The 19,951-nt window shown below is 35.6% G+C and overlaps 1 protein-coding gene across 7 annotated transcripts in view; it reads right to left on the bottom strand.

Annotated features, from left to right (window-relative positions):
* The window catches only part of ERC2 (ELKS/RAB6-interacting/CAST family member 2), a 923,400-nt gene that overhangs the window by 470,194 nt on the left and 433,255 nt on the right, over window positions 1–19,951 (bottom strand). For 5 of the 7 annotated variants that reach the window (XM_045078756.1, XM_045078755.1, XM_045078764.1 and 2 more), the window contains 3 exons: window positions 15,862–16,002; window positions 12,345–12,485; window positions 8,289–8,324 (listed from right to left, as the gene is read on the bottom strand). In XM_045078756.1, the coding sequence (XP_044934691.1) occupies window positions 8,289–8,324; window positions 12,345–12,485; window positions 15,862–16,002 (318 nt within the window). The remainder of the gene's footprint in view (window positions 1–8,288; window positions 8,325–12,344; window positions 12,486–15,861; window positions 16,003–19,951) is intronic. The other 2 variants (XM_045078765.1, XM_045078768.1) reach the window with 1 other exon arrangement.

Below are 19,951 nucleotides of genomic sequence, written 5' to 3'. Positions count from 1 at the left end.
TAGGTAATACTTGTAGGTGCTAATGATTCTTCCTCTTAAAACAAGAATACCTTTGAGTTAAATAGATCTCCATATCAATGATAAGTGTCAGAATTCCCTGAAGAGTTATTAAATAAACGTGTAAATAGATACCATTTAAAAACTGTTAAGTCAACAGAAAGCTTTAAGAAAGAGTCATACAGAGGTGGATGAGTAACAGCTACTTCTGGGTCATCACTAGTGTCCAAGCGAAGACTCAGGAGAGGAGAGTTTGTCATGACTGAACAGCTGGTGAATCCCTGATCCAACCTGAGTAGTGGGGGCAAAAGTCTCCACAGAATTTATAAAAGATATTGCAAGTAACCACTTCTATTCAGCTTGAATCAATACTTTTCAGAGGATGGGCTGAAATTGTTAGGCAGTGTAGCATGAGTGTGATATACTATGATCTACGAACATGAGGATTATACTATACTAAAGAAATACAGGAGGAAATTGAGCTTATAAAGCAACACTTCCTTCCAAGTTATAAGGTCAGAGCCTCCTCAAAAAATGAAGTGAAGGAAGCACTTTATTTGCATTTAGCAATGCTCTTGGCTTTTCAAATTATAACAATGGGTTCTTTAACCTAGAATGGCAGCTCTTAATAGGGATTAAAAGTAGATAACAGAATTGGACCTAATATACTTTAGACACTGCAGAAAAAATATAGATATATATTTGAATAATCATTATCTGAACAAATTCCTACCATGGCATTCTCATCCATTCAAGGTCTAAACTAAAAATACACAGCAATTATTTCCCCTTATGGATCTGTTGATTTGAATTAGCTCTCCCAAAAGGTGAGGAAGCGACTGCCCACTTCATTCTAAGACACATCAGCTTTGTCCCCTCTCTTCATTAGTCAGGAATCTAATGCTTGAAAATGCAGATTGGTGTGGATTTAATGGTTTTAGAAGCTACTTATTATAAATATAAGGTAGAACACTGTCACTTTCAAAGACATCCACCAGTCATAAAATGAATAACAAAAAAATGTCAATGAACATTCTTTTCTTAATGTAGAGATTCAATTTTGCTGATTAAACCAATCAGTTTAAAGGCAAATCCATATATCTGGTTCTGCCTCAACATTATTTCTGTTTAACTTTTAGAGCAACTCTCAAGCATCTCACAGAAACACAGAAAGTTGGGAAAAAAATATTTCAGAAATGACTGTACTGCATATTAGATCAGTAAGTTCTAAGGATCCTCCAATTATGTTTTCCTACATTTATAAGGAAATTTCCCCCATAAATGGGAATAATCAAAACAAACTTTGGAGATTCATTGATGTGGGCAAGCCTTGGAATTTTGACATGAACAAAAGCCTGAAATCAAGCACAAAAGAGGAATTTAGCCATGACTTAGGACAAGTAGTACATAACAATACCTAGGGGCTATTTTAATTATAGAATTTAGAACTATTTCAGGAAACAAAGCAAAGTTTCAAGTTAATATTATATTTCAATTAAAGTTAAGAGCAAAAAGTGATTTAAGCCAAACCAGGGATTGATAGTATCAATATGAAAAATCACAAGTTTATTAATAATTTTCTTATAAATTTTGGACATTGATTATTTTCAATAAAATTCTAGTTCATCATTCCAAGTGCCTAGAAAGGAAAGCATTAACTTTGGCCCTGAAACCTACTGTGAAACTGGGCAGGGAATATCCAATTATAATATTATATAGCATTCTTTCTTTGAAATGGGGCCTGACAATTTAAAAAAATCATTTCTTTTAAAATAAACGAATGATTAGTCATGATCTTAAAGCACAAGCAGAACACTAACTAATGAGCCTGATGGTTTTTCTTCCCTGTGCTTATGGGTTTTAGCAATAATTTGTTAAATTTATGCACAGTGAAAATATGATTCTTAATTGCAGCACTTTGGGGGGTTTAAACATTCCTTTCATATCTGAGCAGCAGAAGAGGGCATATAAACTACTTTAAACATTGTATTTTATTTCAGTCTTCTAAAAGAAGTTTCAACCTTCACATAATTCTGAGTTATGAACAAACCTTACTTTTTAAAAATAAAGGTTTGAAGGGTAATTATAGAACTGCGATATATTATAAAATTTACATTTTATTTTAAATCTAATTAATTAATACCAAATATAAAAGCTGAGCCTAAATAATACATTCAAAATCTAATAATGATATATCTTTGAATCTTAGCCTACTTAGTTCTAAAGGAAACTTCTTTTACAACTCTAGCTAAGTACATCCAGAATACTCACAATTTTCATATTATAACTATTCCAAAATAAAACTTTTCTTATAGATGGAATAAATAGGATATTTTTAGTATATGTGCTGCTGAAGCAAGCACCAAATAGGATATTTTTAAATAAATGAACAAATGTTCAAAATAATTTTTCTTATATCACACATATACAAAATAAAAAGAACCAACTGTATGCTTAACAGTTTTTAAGACCATTTAAACAAAACTACAATTATAATGTACTCCCTATTAACTATGGAATTTCATAAAATTAGCAAAGTAAAGAATCAAACTAATTATCTGGATGTTCTGAAACAAAACATGTGACTTCAAATCTTAAATGTCATTACAAATATTACCTGAGTTCTTTAGCTACTAAAAGCCTGGAGCAAGCATGGCGTGTGTGTGTTCGTGTGTGTGTATATGTTTGTACATGCTGTGTGCATGCTGTGAATTCTCTCTTAATATTTGCAATTTTCCATTGTGTTGGGGGAACTAGTCTATGAGTGAATCAAATAATTTTCATAAATAGTCCCCGAAAACCACAAAAATAAACCACTGTACCTAAACAGTGACTACGAAAGCATTTATAATGCAGTGTGCACCATGTCCTTTGGATTGCAGAGTCCTATGATGACCTATAAATCAGAGACCTCACTGAACATTAACAAGTCTTTTTTTTCTCACTACAGTGGAAAAATGCTTGGTCTTTTTTCTTGTAAACTGTTACATAAAATGTGAGCCCTGCAAAAGATGCTGTTTGCAGAAAAGACAGGATTTCAATGGATAGTGACCAGGCAAGAGGCGGGGAGACTCACATGTGTGGAAGTACATTAGAATGTTCTCAATTATCCCCTGGCCAGTCACAAAGTTGTCCTCGGTGTGTCCAAATCAGTCATTTGCCTTGCAGCAACAAGGATATTATACAATGCACTAAATTTAGGAGCCAGAAGCGCTAAAGTTTTATTAAAAATTTCTAAGAGACCTCTGGATACCATCTCTGGGCATAATAATTACTAGAGCTACGGCAAAGACGGTATTTGAGACTGGTGAATAAACCATATTATTTGTCTGGAATTAAGAACTAAGGGAAGAAAAAAAAATTCAACTGAAGATAACCTGCATAGTATTTATAATGACAAGACAAAACTCCTCCAGGAGTAGAGACTGGTAGTTAAGCTGCAGAAAGGTTATTATTATGAAAAATAATAAGGATACAAAGACAAAATTTTAGATTCCTAAGAAATGGCATTACAGCATCCCTTAGTACCTGGTAACTAAAGTACAAGTAAAGGAGTTTCAAAAATAGGTTTATTTCTACTCCAGGAAAAAAAATGTTCCCAGGAAGACTTCAAAGGTCAATCTTTATTTACTCTCATTTGGTTTAGATTAATGGATATAGATCTGAGTGTAAAATGATGTTATTTAACAAAAACAATGAATTCACCAAAATTTATACAGGGGCCGTATTCAACATAAACATACAATAATAAGAAGAAATTTCCTAGGTACCAATAACTGGTTAGAAAATGAAAGGAGAAAGATAGCATTAACCAAAAATTACCTCACATAAATTTTTAGTAACCTAAAAATCATATATATATATATGTACACATATCTATATAGATAGATATAGATATATCTATATAGATAGATATAGTAATATATATATTAATACTTAGAACTATCCTTAAAATATCACATGTCTATTAACAGGAAAATGTCAAACCTTTACTGTAAAAGATCTATGAAATAAAGAAAACTACATCAAGTTCATGAATTGGAAGAAATAATACTGGAAAAATATCACTCTAAAAATTATTTTATAGGTTGAATATTATTCAAATTAAAATCACCAACAGTTGTGCTTTTTATTTGACAAGGTGATCCTGAAGTTTACTTGGAATAATAGAAAATTAAAGGCTAAGAACACTACAACAAAATGAAATAAAAAATAGAAAAGATTAGGGTGGAATTTGCCTCACTAGATAATTAAAAATATTGTAAAGCCACAATACTTAAAATTCTGACCCAAAAAGCAACAGACACTGATAAAACTGAATAGCTCAGAAATGAAGAAATTCATCCAGATGAGAACTTAGTATATAATGAAACAGTATGAAGAAAAGTTGTTAAAGAATTATTTGATAAATGGTGCTGGGAAAATTAGTTGATCATTTGAAAATATATAATGTTAAAACTTCACCTCTCCACAGGAATAAAAATACACTAAACACGGATAAAGGTGTTAAACTGATGTAAAAGGTAACATTTAAAAGATTTGGGGCACAGCTCAGTGGGTTAAAGCCTCTGCCTTCAGCTCAGGTCATGGTCCCGGGGTCCTGGGATCGAGCCCCACATCGGGCTCTCTGCTTGACAGGGAGCCTGCTTCCTCCTCTCTCTCCGCCTGCTTCTCTACCTACTTGTGATCTCTGTCTGTCAAAAAAACAAATAAAATCTTTAAAAATAAATAAATAAATAAAAGTTTTAAATGTAAGTGAGTGCCTATTCTTCAAATCAGAGAATGGCTTCTAAGCCTAAAGAAAACGAGAAAATTCTAAAGGGAATCACAGGTCAAGAAACCTAAAAATACACAGACCTGTACCCCTGGGGATAAAAATATATGTTTATAGAAAATAAAAAATTAATTTTAAAAAAAGAGAGACCTAAAAATAGTTAGTTTTCTTTACTAAAAAAAATTTAGGGGCACCTGGGTGGCTCAGTTGTTAAGCGCCTGCCTTCGGCTCAGGTCTTGATTCCAGAGTCCTGGGATCAAGCCCGGCCATCGGGCTCCGTGCTTGGTGGGAAGCCTGCTTCTCCCTTTCTCTCTCCCCCTGCCTATGTTCCCTTTCTCTGTGTGTCTCTCTCTGTCAAATAAATAAAATCTTTTTTAAAAAATTTAAATGAGGTGTGCCTGGATGGCTCAGTCAGATAAGCATCTGCCTTTGGCTTAAGTTATGATCCCAGGGTCCTAGGATCAAGCCCTGAATCTGGCTCCCTACTCAGTGGGGAGCCTGCTTCTCCTTATCCTTCTGTCCCTCCCCTCTCTAGTGCTTCCTCTCTTGCTCTCTCTCAAATAAATAAAAATCTTCTTAAAAAATTTAAATGAAATGAAATATTGCCACAAATCTGACAGTTTCCATATAAAGTACAGAACGATTCATTCTAACCAATGAACAAAACAGCAAACTCAAAAGCAAGTGCTTACATGACCAAAAGAAACAATTTGCAGAAGAAAAATACAAGCAGCTAGAAAATGTTTTAAAAACCCCAACCACTCCAGTGATTGAAGAAAATAAAGTTAGTGACCAAAAAATTCCACCTGTGCACTTGTTCAAGTTATGAAAAATGACATTTCTTGGTATTGGTCAGGGTGTGGCAGAAAGGCTACCTTTATTCAGTGCTGGAAGAAAAGTGTCATGGTAGAAGTTCTCTTAAATGCAACACAGTAAGAACTACTGGGAGCTTTTAAAAATCACTGGCCAGAATTCATTCCATGACAAAAATACAAATGTGGGGAGATTAACATGGGAAATGTTTTTCAGAGCATTATATACTGGCAAAAAAAAGTTGGGGAGAGATGAGCCACATTTGGGGAATGAGTAAATATAGTGACATTATCACATAATCAATAAGATAGTGTTTTGGAAGAATAGTTACTGGAGAAAATGCTGATGATACCTTATAAAAACAGAATATACAATTCAATAAACACTGACACAATTTGGTGAAAAGAAAAGAAGAGCATTAGATGAGGAAAAAAAGGAGAGAGAGGGAAGGAAAAATGAAAGACGGGGGAAGGGAGGGAAGAGGGAAAAAGGAAAAAGAGAAATAAAGAAAGGAGAGGATAAAAATACAAAAAAGATGTCTGGGTAGGGAACCCCCCAAATGCTCTTAGTGATTATCTTTGTGCCAGGCAATGTTCTGTCATTTTATTTTCTCCTATACTTCCCTACTTGTGCAAAGTCTCCACTGTGACCATAAGTTATTTTTATAACCAGAATAACATGATTTAAAAAAAAAAACTATTAAGAAGAGAAAATCCATCAAGCTGCATCCCTATCAGTCCAAAAAAGAACTAGACCCTGAGAATATCTCCAGACAGGGAAAGTCAAAATAATGAGAGGCTGGCTATACTCCCAGATGCCAAACCAGTGGGTTAGCTTAATTAATTCAAGGAGAAAAGTTTGTTTTTGCTTCCTGGAGACCCACCACTGTGGTTGAAAAGTCCAATAAGTGCCACATTACCAATATTTCTGGAAATGGTCTTAAAGTTAACGGAGCTGTTTCTTTGGTCCTACCTACTCTGGCAGAGATGCTGAAATCCTGTTGTGGTTCTGGTAACTCTTTGCTGTTACAGGAAAAAAAGCCCTCCCCAGTTGTCCTGCACATACCCAAAATGTGACATACTTAGGTTTTCTGCCTGTCCCCAACTAGTAAATGTGAAACAACTTCACTGGGTTTATTTTACACCTTTTAAAAATGATCTACTCATTTTTCCAGGGTCAATTTTCAAGCTTAAAGATAGTCCAATCTTATCTTTCTTCACATACCCATTGTCTAGACCCTGCTTATGAACATTCCCATTCAAGGGAATGCCTGTGTGGCTCAATGGGTTAAGCGATTAATTCTTGACTTCAGTTCAGGTTGTATCTCGGGGTTGTGAGATCAGGCCCTAGTCCAGCTCATGTACTAGACGTGGAGCCCGCATAGGATTCTCTCTCTCCCTCTCCCTCCCCCCACCCTCCAACAAACCTAAATAATAATAAAGAGCACTCCCAGACAAATGTTAACGGATAGGAAATTTAGATTATTTTTCCTGCTCTGCTAAAAATCATATTTGGGGAAAGAGGTTAATAAAGATGCACCAAAGGAAATTGAGAAATTCAGTTTGTAAAAATAAAATGTTTTAAAGAATGGAATGTAGAGGTTGAATCTATATATACTTTAAAAAAATTTTTTAATAAACATATAATGTATTTTTAGCCCCAGGGGTACAGGTCTGTGAATTGCCAGGTTTACACACTTCACAGCACTCATCAACCTAATTAAATACACCCAAGCATCTTGTGTATCATGTTGTATGTATCCTGGAATAGCAGGTTAACAAAAAGTTGTTGGCTGAATTGTTTCCTTTATCTATGCTCTTCCATTTTCCCATGATGGGAATTCTTAAATAGGACATAATTAGAATGCATGATAGCACGGATCACATCTGCCAAATGACAAATTCTGGTCACCTTGAGGTAATATTTCACCCAGTTAAGCCAGTTGAGTTGACAAAACAAAAAGGTCTTTCTTCTTTAATAAGTTAAAGAAGCAAATAAACTGCTTCATATAAATGCACACCTGTCATTAGGATAAAAAAAAAAGTCAGTGGTGGCATCTGGGCCAGCCATTTTACATATATTTTTACTAGTTACCTGTTTTGTGTACCATTAAGCTATAATCAGAATTGTTACTATCTGTTATTAGGAGGCTATATTTTAGTTTGTCCTCAGCCAAATGACATGTTTTTAACTCTTACAAAACCCACAATAATGTTAGGCATTTACCAATCTCAAAGAGCATAGCCCTATTTTTAAATCTAAGCCTATTTTAACTTCTATCTATCTTATATCTATTCTATCTATATCTATGACATTCTATTTGAATGTCATTTACATCGACTTACTTGCTACTTTACAAATGCTATCCTTTTTCACACAGATATCTCTGAGTTAGAAGGAACTAAGAAAAAGTTCTAAGAGCCTAGATCTGCAGCTGATCTCTGCTTTTCCATAGCCTTAAAGCTGAAGTTAAGAAGGAGGCAATATCAGACCTGGCATTATTTTCTTGAGTTCTTAATTTTTAAATTTCACATTCAAAAGAAATGGCAGTGGCCTTTGCACAGGTCATTTCTTTTGAAGAACAGAAATGGGAAGAGACTCATATATATTTTTGAATCCTCCCCAGTATGGCACACCGTGACATGTGATCAATGGATCCTCATGCTTTGATATGTTACAGCGGCAACTTTCAGAAATGACTTACTGGGTTGTACATCTGATTGAACAACTGCTCAGCTTGCTACATTGCAAAGTTGGGGAGGCATTGAAGCACAGACAGGGAAAGAAGGAAAGATCCGGAAAAACAGCATTAGCTCAACAAATCCAGTGCATTTGCACAGACGAACTGGTTGTTAAAAAAGAAGAAATTTCAGTTTTTAAACATTCCACAGTGAAAGTGAGAGGCTCTAGGGAAATAGAAATGTTGACTTTGGCTCCTAAAAAAGAATAGCTGGAATAAGAAATTTAAGGTTTGTGTTACTTTCCCTTTCTCAAGTTAAATAGCCCATGAAATAAAGAAAGCTGTCCACTTTTGATGATACATGAAGTGCTGGCCTCTAGCAATGAATCAGAAGAAGTACTTCTGGCCAAGCTGGCAATTTATTACCTGAACTTCAAAGATGGTAATAATAAAAGATTAATTAAATCTTATCATTGAATTTATAGCTCTTCTTTTATATTAACACAAGCCTGAAGTTTCTATTCAGTCTAATTTTAGGAAAATATAGATCAGCAAACAGCAGGTTAGCAATAGCAAAATATCAGTAAGCAAGACATTCCAAGATTAACAGTAAATGGGGAGAAGAAAAAAATTAAGTCATCGGGAAGAAAAAAGGAACCAAAATAAACTGTTATCCATTGCCCATTACCAGTTCCTACTATTAGTTCATAATTAATAAAAATGTAATTTTTAGTGACTATCCCATTATGTTCCAAGGGCTTCAGAATTTGTAAAGTTCTCCAGTCTATTTTGTGTTGAAGATTTCAATTTTTTGTGGATTTAAATGTACTGAATATTATCTAAAATATCAGTTTCAGGTTCTACTTCTTAAATAACTACATCATTAACTTGGGGTTCAATGTCAAGTTGTAGAAGGTGAAATACTGTAGGAACTTTCACTTTGCTTTAAGCTGAGTCATGTGCCTTTAAAGAGCCTGAATTTTTCATATGCTCAGCTTTGATGAAGTAAATGATAATTTTACCATGGTTTAAAAAAACCCACTTTCCTCAAAGATGATATTAATTGGAAAACTACCAAATCATAACATTTTGATTTGTTGCTTCTCAATTGATTTCTAGTTAGATAAGGTAAAATTATTTCTACATATTGAACGACACATATTTTTTTGAAAGACAAAATTATCCACATGTCACTAATGAGGTTCTTCTCAACCTCTGAGTGTCTACTTAAGATTAATCAATGCAGTAATTGGTAAAGCACACTCATAACTCGTTGGGCTATGTGGTTACTATCATTCTATCAACCTCATTAATATCAGGAAAACTTTCCTCACATATGAATATTTGATGGCACTGTTTTTAAGATGTGGGATGCAAAGTTTAAGGAACAGTTCCTTTTCTGCCTATAAGCATTTTTCATCCTGAAATATTTGGAGACTTAAATTAACAGTATAATAGTTAAAAGTAACTAGGCATGTGAAAGTTCTCCACAAACTTTTATGTAACAACTCTCCTTACCAATGTCAAGAATTGTTCATAAGACAAAAATAAATTTAAATCTAATGTGGATCTCATTGTCACTGGCAAAACAAGGTTTCTGTTCAGCTAAACACATCTACGATGTTGTGTATATTTTATGGCAAAAATACATGGACGCTCACAAATCTTGAGCAAAATTCCATAGGGAATTCATGGTTTATTTATGACATAATAAAACTATTATGTTTTCAGCTTTCATTTAGTAAACCTTTATATTTTATTCACAAGTCACATACCCTTTTATTTAAAAGGAGGCCCAGACACTCCTTAAGCTTTTATAGCTGCTTATTTTTCCATGAGTAAATGATGTGTTTATATGTATATTCACATACTGTTGGCTTACATTTTCAAATATTTCATGTAGATCTCAATTCTTTTTAAGGTGATGGGTACTTGAGGTTTTTACGGAACTATTTATTAGCAGAAATTAAAGACTACTAGAGAAGTATTTAAAACTTTTGAATTTAGTTGATGCTAGAAAGCCAAAAATAACAAAATAGCATCTGCAGGTTAGGTATGAAAATATTTAAATTATAATTAGCTTATTTAATTTCACTGTACTATGCATTTAGGAGATAATATAAGCAAACATTATTTATATACTTAGAAATAAGTTATCTTTTCATAAATTAAATAGATCCCTACAGCAAGACAACCATTTTTGTTACTTTAACCCTGGTGATGTGGCAGAATGTTAAAATATTGTCAGGAATAATGCTAAAATGTTTGCAGGATTTGCTCTGTGAGTTTTAGCACACAATGTCAACTGAGAGTTGGAAATGACACCCTCTGAGTGACTCTTTGGGCAAATCAGAGCTACATTGAAAGAAACTAAATTGAAATGAATAGACATTCACTTATTAAACCAGTCAAGTCATATACATAGAAACCGTAAGGGTCAATATGGGAAACTTCTCCTTTTAATTACTAGAGGGTTTCAAATTCTATAGGTGACCTACACTAAAAGGGAGTATATCAAGTATGTATCTGAAGAAATAATATATGTGGTGGCCTCAGCTCCACAATGGCCACAGAGAGTTGATGAACGTATCTTTCATGGCCAGGTCTAATTGAGGTCCTCCTTCAGGACTCAGCACAATGCAATTGAGGTAAGCTAATGTAAAGCAAGTCAATCAAGTCTTCTCACAGTTATCTTAGAGCTGCCTTGTGATCACGAAAGTGTTCATTAAACTAAAAGTACCTTCCCTAGGTTCATTTCTTGAGATGTACATGTATGCATAACATATCACAGAACACATTCATGTATGTGTCAGGCATGTATTATCATACACCCAATGCATAAATAGCCAAGTCAACTGCCACTTAAGCACCCTCAGATGGGCCATTTAAATTCTTCTATTTATTGTTTGAGGTTTTTGCGTAAATAGATACTGCCTGAAAAAAGTGAGACACAGAGTGGATTGAAAAGTAAATTTTGCAATACAGAGATTTTTCTTGCTGTTTTGCTGTACAGGGATTTGATCTCTATCTTTTTCAGTAAGGAGACTTTCTTTACTAGTGTGAAATTTCTCAAGACAATTCCCTAAAATTCTGTGAACAGAGTATATCACATTTCAGTTATATATTGTACCATACAAAATAGTAATATTCAATTTTTAAATATTCAGAATAATTTCTCTACAGATATATGATGCTTTAACATCCTTATCATCCACATCATGTATTTTCATAACTTTAGCAAATAAATCCCCATTCCAGTGTGCTATAAATTATACATAGTCAAATTTTATTATATGCTTTGCTTGATTATTTAGATTCTTATTATCTCTTTTGAATTAACTTTATAAGTTGTCAAAGGGAAACAAAATGCTTAAACTCATAAAATTATGAGTTTTATATGAACAATGAGTGCAGACGTACCAAACAACACAGGGAAAAAGTCAAAGGAATGATGCATGACTAGAAAGGTACTCCACAAAAATGTCCAGTTCAGAGAAAACATGTTAATGCTGCAATGTAAAGATCCTGTTTTCTTTTACAAAGTCTTCTACATTCAACAAGCTTTCTAAGATATTAAGGTCATTTTTGGTTAAGTACAAATAGTCATCCCACAGATATTCTAGGGACTTGGACTATTTGGGTGGACTTCTAGAAATTTAATATTGTCAAGTAAACTTTTACAAAGCTTCAATACAAAAATTAACCTCTTCTGAAAGTAGTAAAAGTTTATCAACATATAATGGGAACCCAGATTCTTTGATTTGTTACAAACATTTTCACTTTTGTTTTTGTAGTTAAGATTTACCCAGAGAGTAGCAGCTTATTTTTATAAAATATATTTTTTTTACTTCCACTACTATTTTCATCTGTTTTTCAAGTTCTTTTTCAGACAGGAAACCTAAGATATTTTTTCAGGTTCACTGGCCAATTTGATGCAGACTTCATGAGTTAAGAGTGCCTAAGTCTCTTATCACCAGACAGCAAAAGATAAGGGGTTTGTTTCTTTGCAAAATATCTCTTCCTTTTCCATTTTATAAATTCATTGTAAAATGAGCATTTATTTCCTTGGATTTCACTTACCTTTTTTAACTGTGCTTCCAATTTGCTACATTCTTCTTTCTTTTGTTCAATGGCTATTTCTAGAGATTTTAATTTGGAGTCCCTTTTCAGCCCTGCTGAGGCTAATGAAGATGCATGTTCCTTGAGGTCAATTAAACTAGACTGAAAGGAAAGAACACTAGTAAGTAAAACACTGCAATTTCTACTAGTCTTCAATTTGATTACATTGATTCTCTGCATAGTAGTAAAGTGTGCATTATACAGAAAGGGTAAATATAGTCTTACTAAGGTAACAATAGCTGGCTCTGGCCAGGAAATTAAAATTGGCCAGCTTACAGAATCGAGCAGGATCTAATTGCAGTGGAATCAAACGTGACCAAATGGTGTGGTCAGTAAATGCATGTTTCATGTCTCAAAGTCATGCTGATGATGTAAGTCCCAAGGTGGTCTTTACATGTCATGGCAAAACAGACACCCCGAAACTTCCATTTACATTTATTGCTGTCAAGTCGTGCAGACTCTAAGATAAATATGAAAGAAAATACTAACTCTAATGCTTTCCCTCACAAAGGGCAAATTAAATATAAAAGAAGCATCTTGTTAATTTTTATCAAATTCCATTTCTTTAATAGAAAAATAACCAACAGTTTCTAAGATATCTTCCATAGAATCAAAGATAAAATTATTTTAAAATTTAGAGTAGACTTTACGTCCCAGTCCTTTGTAAATCCTAATTCAACAGAGATAGTGAATCTCCCCATTTCAGATATGGGTTTGCCTACATTGTTCCACTCATCAATCACGCCCAGAAACCAAGAGTTCCCTTGGATAGTCTGAATTTCAAAAAGTAAAGTAAATATGTGCATATATCCTGGAACATAAATTTGCTTAGCTAAGAAGGAAATGTCTATTATCAAACATGAAATGATTAGCAGCATCTAATACTGTATCCAAAATATTCAGATATTATCCAAAATCAGACTTTGTGAGATTCCTTTATATCCCTTTGCAGCATCTAGAAGGACACTAAGCACACAGTGGCCACTCAGTAAATGATACTACCTAATATTTTGTGTCTGAGCTACTTCCTGGGCCCTGGAATAATCTTGTTGATGATAATATCACCATCACTCAGCAAACTATCCAGCTCCTAACAACCCTCTGAAGGACAGAGCAGCCACTCTCATCTTTCAGATCAAGAAACTGAGGGTCATAAGAACTATCTTTTCTAAGGTTCCTGACCTATTAAAGGAAGACAGAGGTCTCAAACCCAGAACTCTGACTCCAATTTCAATGTTCTTTATCATACTACTCCCACAAAAATAATAATAGACCTTGCAATCTAGGCATTTTGTCATGACGAAGATGATTATCACTGCAAATAAATTATAAGCTGACAACAATTATATGTTGTTTTTCTCCATACATTTTAAATTGCTAGGTCTGATAGCTTTATGTGTCAACTTGGCTAGGCTATATAGTCCCCAGTTACTCAATCAAACACTAATAGGTGTTTCTATGGAGGTATTTGGTAGATGTAACTAAAAACTATCATCAGTTGATTTTAAATAAAGGATATTATTCTCCAAATCTGGGTGGGCCTGAGCCTATCAGTTGAAAGGCCTTAAGAGCAGGACTGAGATTTCCCTGGGAAGGAAGAAATCCACCTGTGGACTGCTGTGCCAGTTCCTGTCTGGAGTGTTTCCAGCCTGCCCTTCCTGATGGCCTACCCTATGAATTTCAGACTTGCCTAGCCAGCCCCCATAACTATGTAAGCCAATTCCTTGCAATAAACTTCTTAACATGGTTAAATTTCTTAATACAGTTCTGTCTTTCTGCTAGAACCCTGACTGACACACCCATCCCACTGGCAGGAACATTACTATACAGGAACAATAAATGTTTGCTGAAATGCTTGTCTGAAATCATACAAGGTAGGCATTGTTTACAAAATTATTTTCTTTTAAAGCTATGCTCCACAACATTATCAAGATCTCTTTTCAATCATATATATATAGTTGAGATTATATATATATATATATATATATATATATATATATAGTTGAGATTACATATATATATATATATTTTTTAAGGTCCAGATCCATGAATAACACAATCAGTTATTCAAGTTGCAAATGAGATCAAAGCTTCTGTGCATTCCGTTATATACCAACTACAGTAATTACAGATCCCCTAAGTCAGATTTAGCAGTGAAATAGTAGGAAGAGAATTTACATTCTTCATTTTCCTATCAAAGAAATAATCTCTTTTGTAAAAAAACAAAAACAAAAAACAGCGCACTTAGATTTTAGGGAACTTACATTTTGTTTCTATTACTCATCAAATCTCCCAAACTTAGATTCCTCATTTAGACAGTACTTTAATTTGAAGAGAATTACCAAAGCCAAAGGCTGAGGTATTAATCTGGTGCTGGAAAACGGACACTTATTCGTGATACAGTCCAATAGGAGGAAAGAATCTGTGATAGCCCTAAAGGAGATGGACATTTCCTATGGACAAAAATAAGTGTGAAGGGGGCAGTTGTGGACAATAGCACATATCTCAGAGTTCTGGAGACTGAATAAAATAACATGCAATGCTGCTTCTCAAACTTCTCCATCAACGTATCCCTAAGTAAATTAAAGGAGGTAGAGGTATCTATCCCTCAGAGCGTGGGGAGTAGCCTTACCCATCCTCTCCATAACCCCCAAGCAAATAATTTCTTTTAAGTATATTGTTTTACTTAAAAAAATTCAGGTAGGAGGGGCGCCTGGGTGGCTCAGTGGGTTAAGCCGCTGCCTTCGGCTCAGGTCATGATCTCAGGGTCCTGGGATCGAGTCCCGCGTCAGGCTCTCTGCTCAGCAGGGAGCCTGCTTCCCTCTCTCTCTCTGCCTGCCTCTCCATCTACTTGTGATTTCTCTCTGTCAAATAAATACATAAAATCTTAAAAAAAAAATTCAGGTAGGATTTGTATTCTGCATTCATGTTTGCTCTAGCATGAAAACATTGTTCTAAATTATTTATCATAATGTAAAATCGGTATTCCAGAAGAATCGTCACATTTAACATATACTTTGTGTCTAGCATGGTACTGTATCCCCTAACCTGGAAGTATTCAGTGATCTGGTTGAGCAGCACAGATCAATGTAAAGCACGCAACACAAGGACTGGCATGTAATAGACCCTCAGTAAGTGCAGACGTTGTTGTTATTATTATTATTGTTATTGTTGTTATCCCAAGCAAAACATCATGGCACAGTAAAAAAATTATAGAATCCTCTAAGCCACACAAATGTGGTAAAACATCAAGAAAACTTTCAAGGAGCTACATTGTATGCAGTGACAGTAGAGACGAGGGCATAAGGCATCCTGATAAAGGGAGTTACGGTAAATATTTTCCTTTGAACTCCAATGGCTTTGACAAGGAAAGGTTTGTCCCCAAACCTTCACACAGACCCTCAAACTCACTCTCTAGTCTCTTGAGGCTCCTGAGAATGGGACTATCAGCATGGTTCATTTGTTTTTCCAGACTCACCTCTTTTTCAGTCAGTTCAGCTTGTAAAGCATTGACCTTCTCTTTCAGATCTTTGTTCTCTTTTCGGAAAGATTCTATCTCTTCTAGTCTTTCCCGATCATCTCTCTCCCGCTGTTCTTTCAAACGCTCAATTATTCTCTCCTGTGAGGCAATTATCAAAAGAGAAGTGAGAAGCCATCAGTTGTATGTCAAGGCACACTACAAAAGGAAATGGGAGGCAATAAATGTAAGAAATGCTCTACATGAGTCAACAGACGCAAGACAGTTAAACTTGGGTTTCTGAAGACAGGCTGTGCATAACAGCATTTGGGAAAGACAATCAATATGGCTTTTGGCTTACTAATAGAAGTCAGCATCACAGCATTGCAAGGGATCTTAATGTTCAAGGTGTGAGGCTGTTCTTGGTTCATGGTGGTACTTGGGAAATTCCAAAAGCAGTTCCAGAAGGTTTAGGCACCAAGACTCTAGGTTTATGAAAGACTTTAATGGATGAGTGGAAGACGGACAATTAACCTCTTGGCTTTCCTATTCCTTTGCTTGGTTTCCAAAAAAACTTCCTTGGTTTCTGAAGATTCTGCTCTGGCTAGAAAGGGGATCTAAGTGGGGCAAGACGTAGGCCCTTCAGGACTTAGGTCTGAACTACTAGTGAGAACTTGAAACAAAATAAAGAATGAGCTCATTGGATAAGTGATTTGCCAATGTACCTAGAGATGACCATTTTTCCTCCATATTTTTCCAATGGCTTCTTGGCAATCAGTAGAGACTCCAACAAAACTTTGCTTTAATTTTACAAAGTTCAAATAGCAGCTTTCCTTTACTGAGAGTTTCTTACATGCTAGGCGCTATAGTGTGCCTTTCTTCATCTAGACTCCATCACAACTGCATGGTCTGAGCCAGTGCTATTAGTAACAGTATGGTAGGAAACCCAGGCCCAAAGACCAGCTAACTCATCCAAGGTGACCCAGCACATAAACAGAAGGCACAGCCTAGCATCCAGGGCTCTCTGAGTCTTAGCCATGTGCATGAGACCACACTGACAAAAACAGATGCATGGTGCCAGTTAAGGAGATCGGAGAACCTTGCGTCCCCTGACCTACATGCTGAAATGAAAGCACTGGTCTGGTAGACATGTTCTCCAAAAACATGAAATCTAACCAATGTCAAAATAAAAGCCTTCTTCTTTTTAAGTAAAATTGTACTAGGGTGAAGTTCGAGCTAGATTTCTAAAATTTGTTTCAAATTACCCAACACATATTTGAACTTTCTTTAGGATGGCAAAATAAAAAAATACTGGTGCAACAATTACTCTTAAGGATCCTGATATTATCTTTTATATTCTTATAAGTATGTAGTATGAGACAAGGCCTGATATGTAAGAAACATAAAACAGTATATGATTCAGAGGGAGGTTAGTTTGAACACTTAGCCTGTGATTTAAGTCCCCCCAGGGAAGCAACTGTTCTACCCCAATGACAGTAATTTATGTATCTAATGCTCTCAAGGAAAAAAAGAAGTATCATTATTGTTTTGTAATTAGCTAAAAACACTTTAAAATGAAGTATATTATTACAACAGTCGGGGTGGAAACAGAACAAATCAGTCTACTAATTGTCTACATTTATTTCTTCTTGATTCCGGTTATAGTCCTATTTGACTCTGCTTGTGACACTGGTGAGTGGATAATTATGCCATCTACAAAAGAAGAAAATGGCCTCAGTGCACAGGAAGTCTCTCAAGGGCTTTTAAAATTTTCAGCAGCTAAACCCTCACTGCCTTATGCCTACACTCATTGCAAAAGCATCACAATTGGTCACCCGGCCACCAGGCCCTATTCATGCCATCACTGCCACCACATGAGCTGTTGGAGTGACATTTTTTTAAGTCCCAAACTGTGTCACCTCACTGCTTGGAAACTTTCCCAGGAATTGGTCTAGCTGGATTATGTGGCCTTTATTCCCACTCAGTGCCCTTCTTATGGTTTTACTGTATATCTATCCTCCCGGCCTAGTTTTCCAAAGGGCAGCACTCAAATCCTAAGACTCTTAACTCAGGGCTGAGCAAACTGTCTGGCATACAACAGGCAATTAAAGAAGCTGAAGGAAGGAATAAGAGGAGTGAGAACTCAACTTAGGGACTGTCTTAGCTTCAAAGGAAGGGAAATAAAATTAAGTATGCGTGTTAACATCCAGAAGGTGTCAGAGTCATTTGGTAAATAGGTTGATTTGCTCTAAGCACTTGTACTATTGACTGGGCATCGATGACAAAAAAAATCAGCAAGCACTACAATGTTTTTAAGTGTTATTGATGATTCAATACTACAAAATATTTCTCCGTCAATCACAAAACTAATTTAACTGTCAGCCATGCAGGGCCAGATGTCAAAAACATGTGTTAAAAGGCTCTAATATGCCATGATCTACTTGATTAACAACTAACTTGCAGAAATTCCAACAACGTGTTCTTGTTTTAGTCTTATTTGCATTGGCAAGTATTTCTTGCGCACTCATCTGGCTCTGCACAGGTCTAATCTATTTGTGCTTTATCACTGAGCGGGAACTGAATTACAGCAGCCTCCGGCTCTGCTATCTGCCTTTCTCAACTGCTTATCTGCTATGCGGCTACAGCAACGCTTGGCGAGACCAGCTTTATAAATCTGTGGGTTCCGTCTCTTGAGCTTCTGTGTGTCAATCCTAGAACAAAGTCATACTCAATCTTAACTTGCTAAGTGGCATTAGTTTTTGCACTGTGAATATGTATATAAATTCTCAGAAACTAAAATGAATAACACACTCCCCAAAGGTCATAATTCAAGTGGAATGGTGAATAGTGCCTAATAGGTTCCATTCATCAGCCAAATGACAGCAAATAATTAGATGTTCTTATGAGTCCATGATTTTTAATTAATCATTTTATTTTTTGTACCATATCTTGTTCCAGGGGATCTGTTCAATTAAATGTGGATAAAACTGGAACTTGTGAGGGAAGGGTGACTAAAGGTGGTCATGATGTTGTAAAAACAGCAATTACTAGAAGGTTTGAGTTTCAGTCACATTCCATGACGGGTGACCTCAGTGGCCTTGGGGCAGTCCAGGAAGGCAACAAAGTCCCAACAAAGGGGCAACTTAGACAGATAAGAAGTGGCTTCCTGGAGCACTCGGTTGAGAAGTTAGCATGCACCACAGTCTATCCATGACATTACCTAGCACCCAGAAACAGGGAATTGTGCTGCATCTGTCGAAAATTTTCAGTTCTTCAAAATGGAAGAGTATAGGTTTGGTATTTCTCAAAGTGTGGTCATTTGACCACTTTCAATAGAATCACTGGCATACTTTTAAAAAAATCACAGGTTCTGGGGCGCCTAGGTGGCTCAGTCTTTGGCTGGGGTGCCTTCGGCTCAGGTCATGATCCCATAGTCCTAGGAATGAGCACCACATCGGGTTACCTGTTCAGTGGAGACCCTGCTTCTCTCTCTCCTCCCCGCTTGTGTACTCTCTCGCTATCTCTGTCTCTCTCTCAAATAAATACATAAAAAATCCTTTTAAAAAAAGTCACAAATTCCTTGGACCCATGGAAAAGCAACTGAATCAGAATCACTAGGAAATGGGACCCAGAAAACCGTATTTTATGAAGCTCCCTAGATGGTAAGATTATTTGGATACACCCAAAAGTTTGATACGGGAATAAATACTTACAATGAATCTACTATTCTCCCATGATGAAGAACCTTGCCAGTTCCTATCCAATGTTTTTGTCTGTGCTTTTCAAATACACTAACATCCTGATTTTGTTACCTTTTGAAAATTCCCTTCAAATGAATTGATCTGTATTTGCTTTTAATCTTCATTTCTGTGAAAGGTAAAAAGTCAGATGCAAATAAAGTTTGAAAACTAAGAACTCCAGGACAAAGCTGGCCTACCTCACATTTGGTTTGAGCATCTGCCTTTATGATATTTTAAAACCAGAACTTGAATGGCTTGAGGTAGGTCAAGGACTCTGCCACTTGTCACAATTGCCAGCAGTACCTACTGCCTCACACCAAGCTCACTTCCCTCATTTTTGTTCTCTGCCTGGCTCTTAAAGGTATCTAACT

This window comes from Mustela putorius, unplaced genomic scaffold, assembly GCF_011764305.1.
Source record: "Mustela putorius furo isolate JIRA1106 unplaced genomic scaffold, ASM1176430v1.1 tig00000095_pilon_pilon_pilon, whole genome shotgun sequence".
Taxonomy (NCBI): Eukaryota; Metazoa; Chordata; class Mammalia; order Carnivora; family Mustelidae; genus Mustela; species Mustela putorius.
Note: the sequence above shows the minus strand (reverse complement) of the source record. Positions and strands in the feature narration are given on the sequence as shown.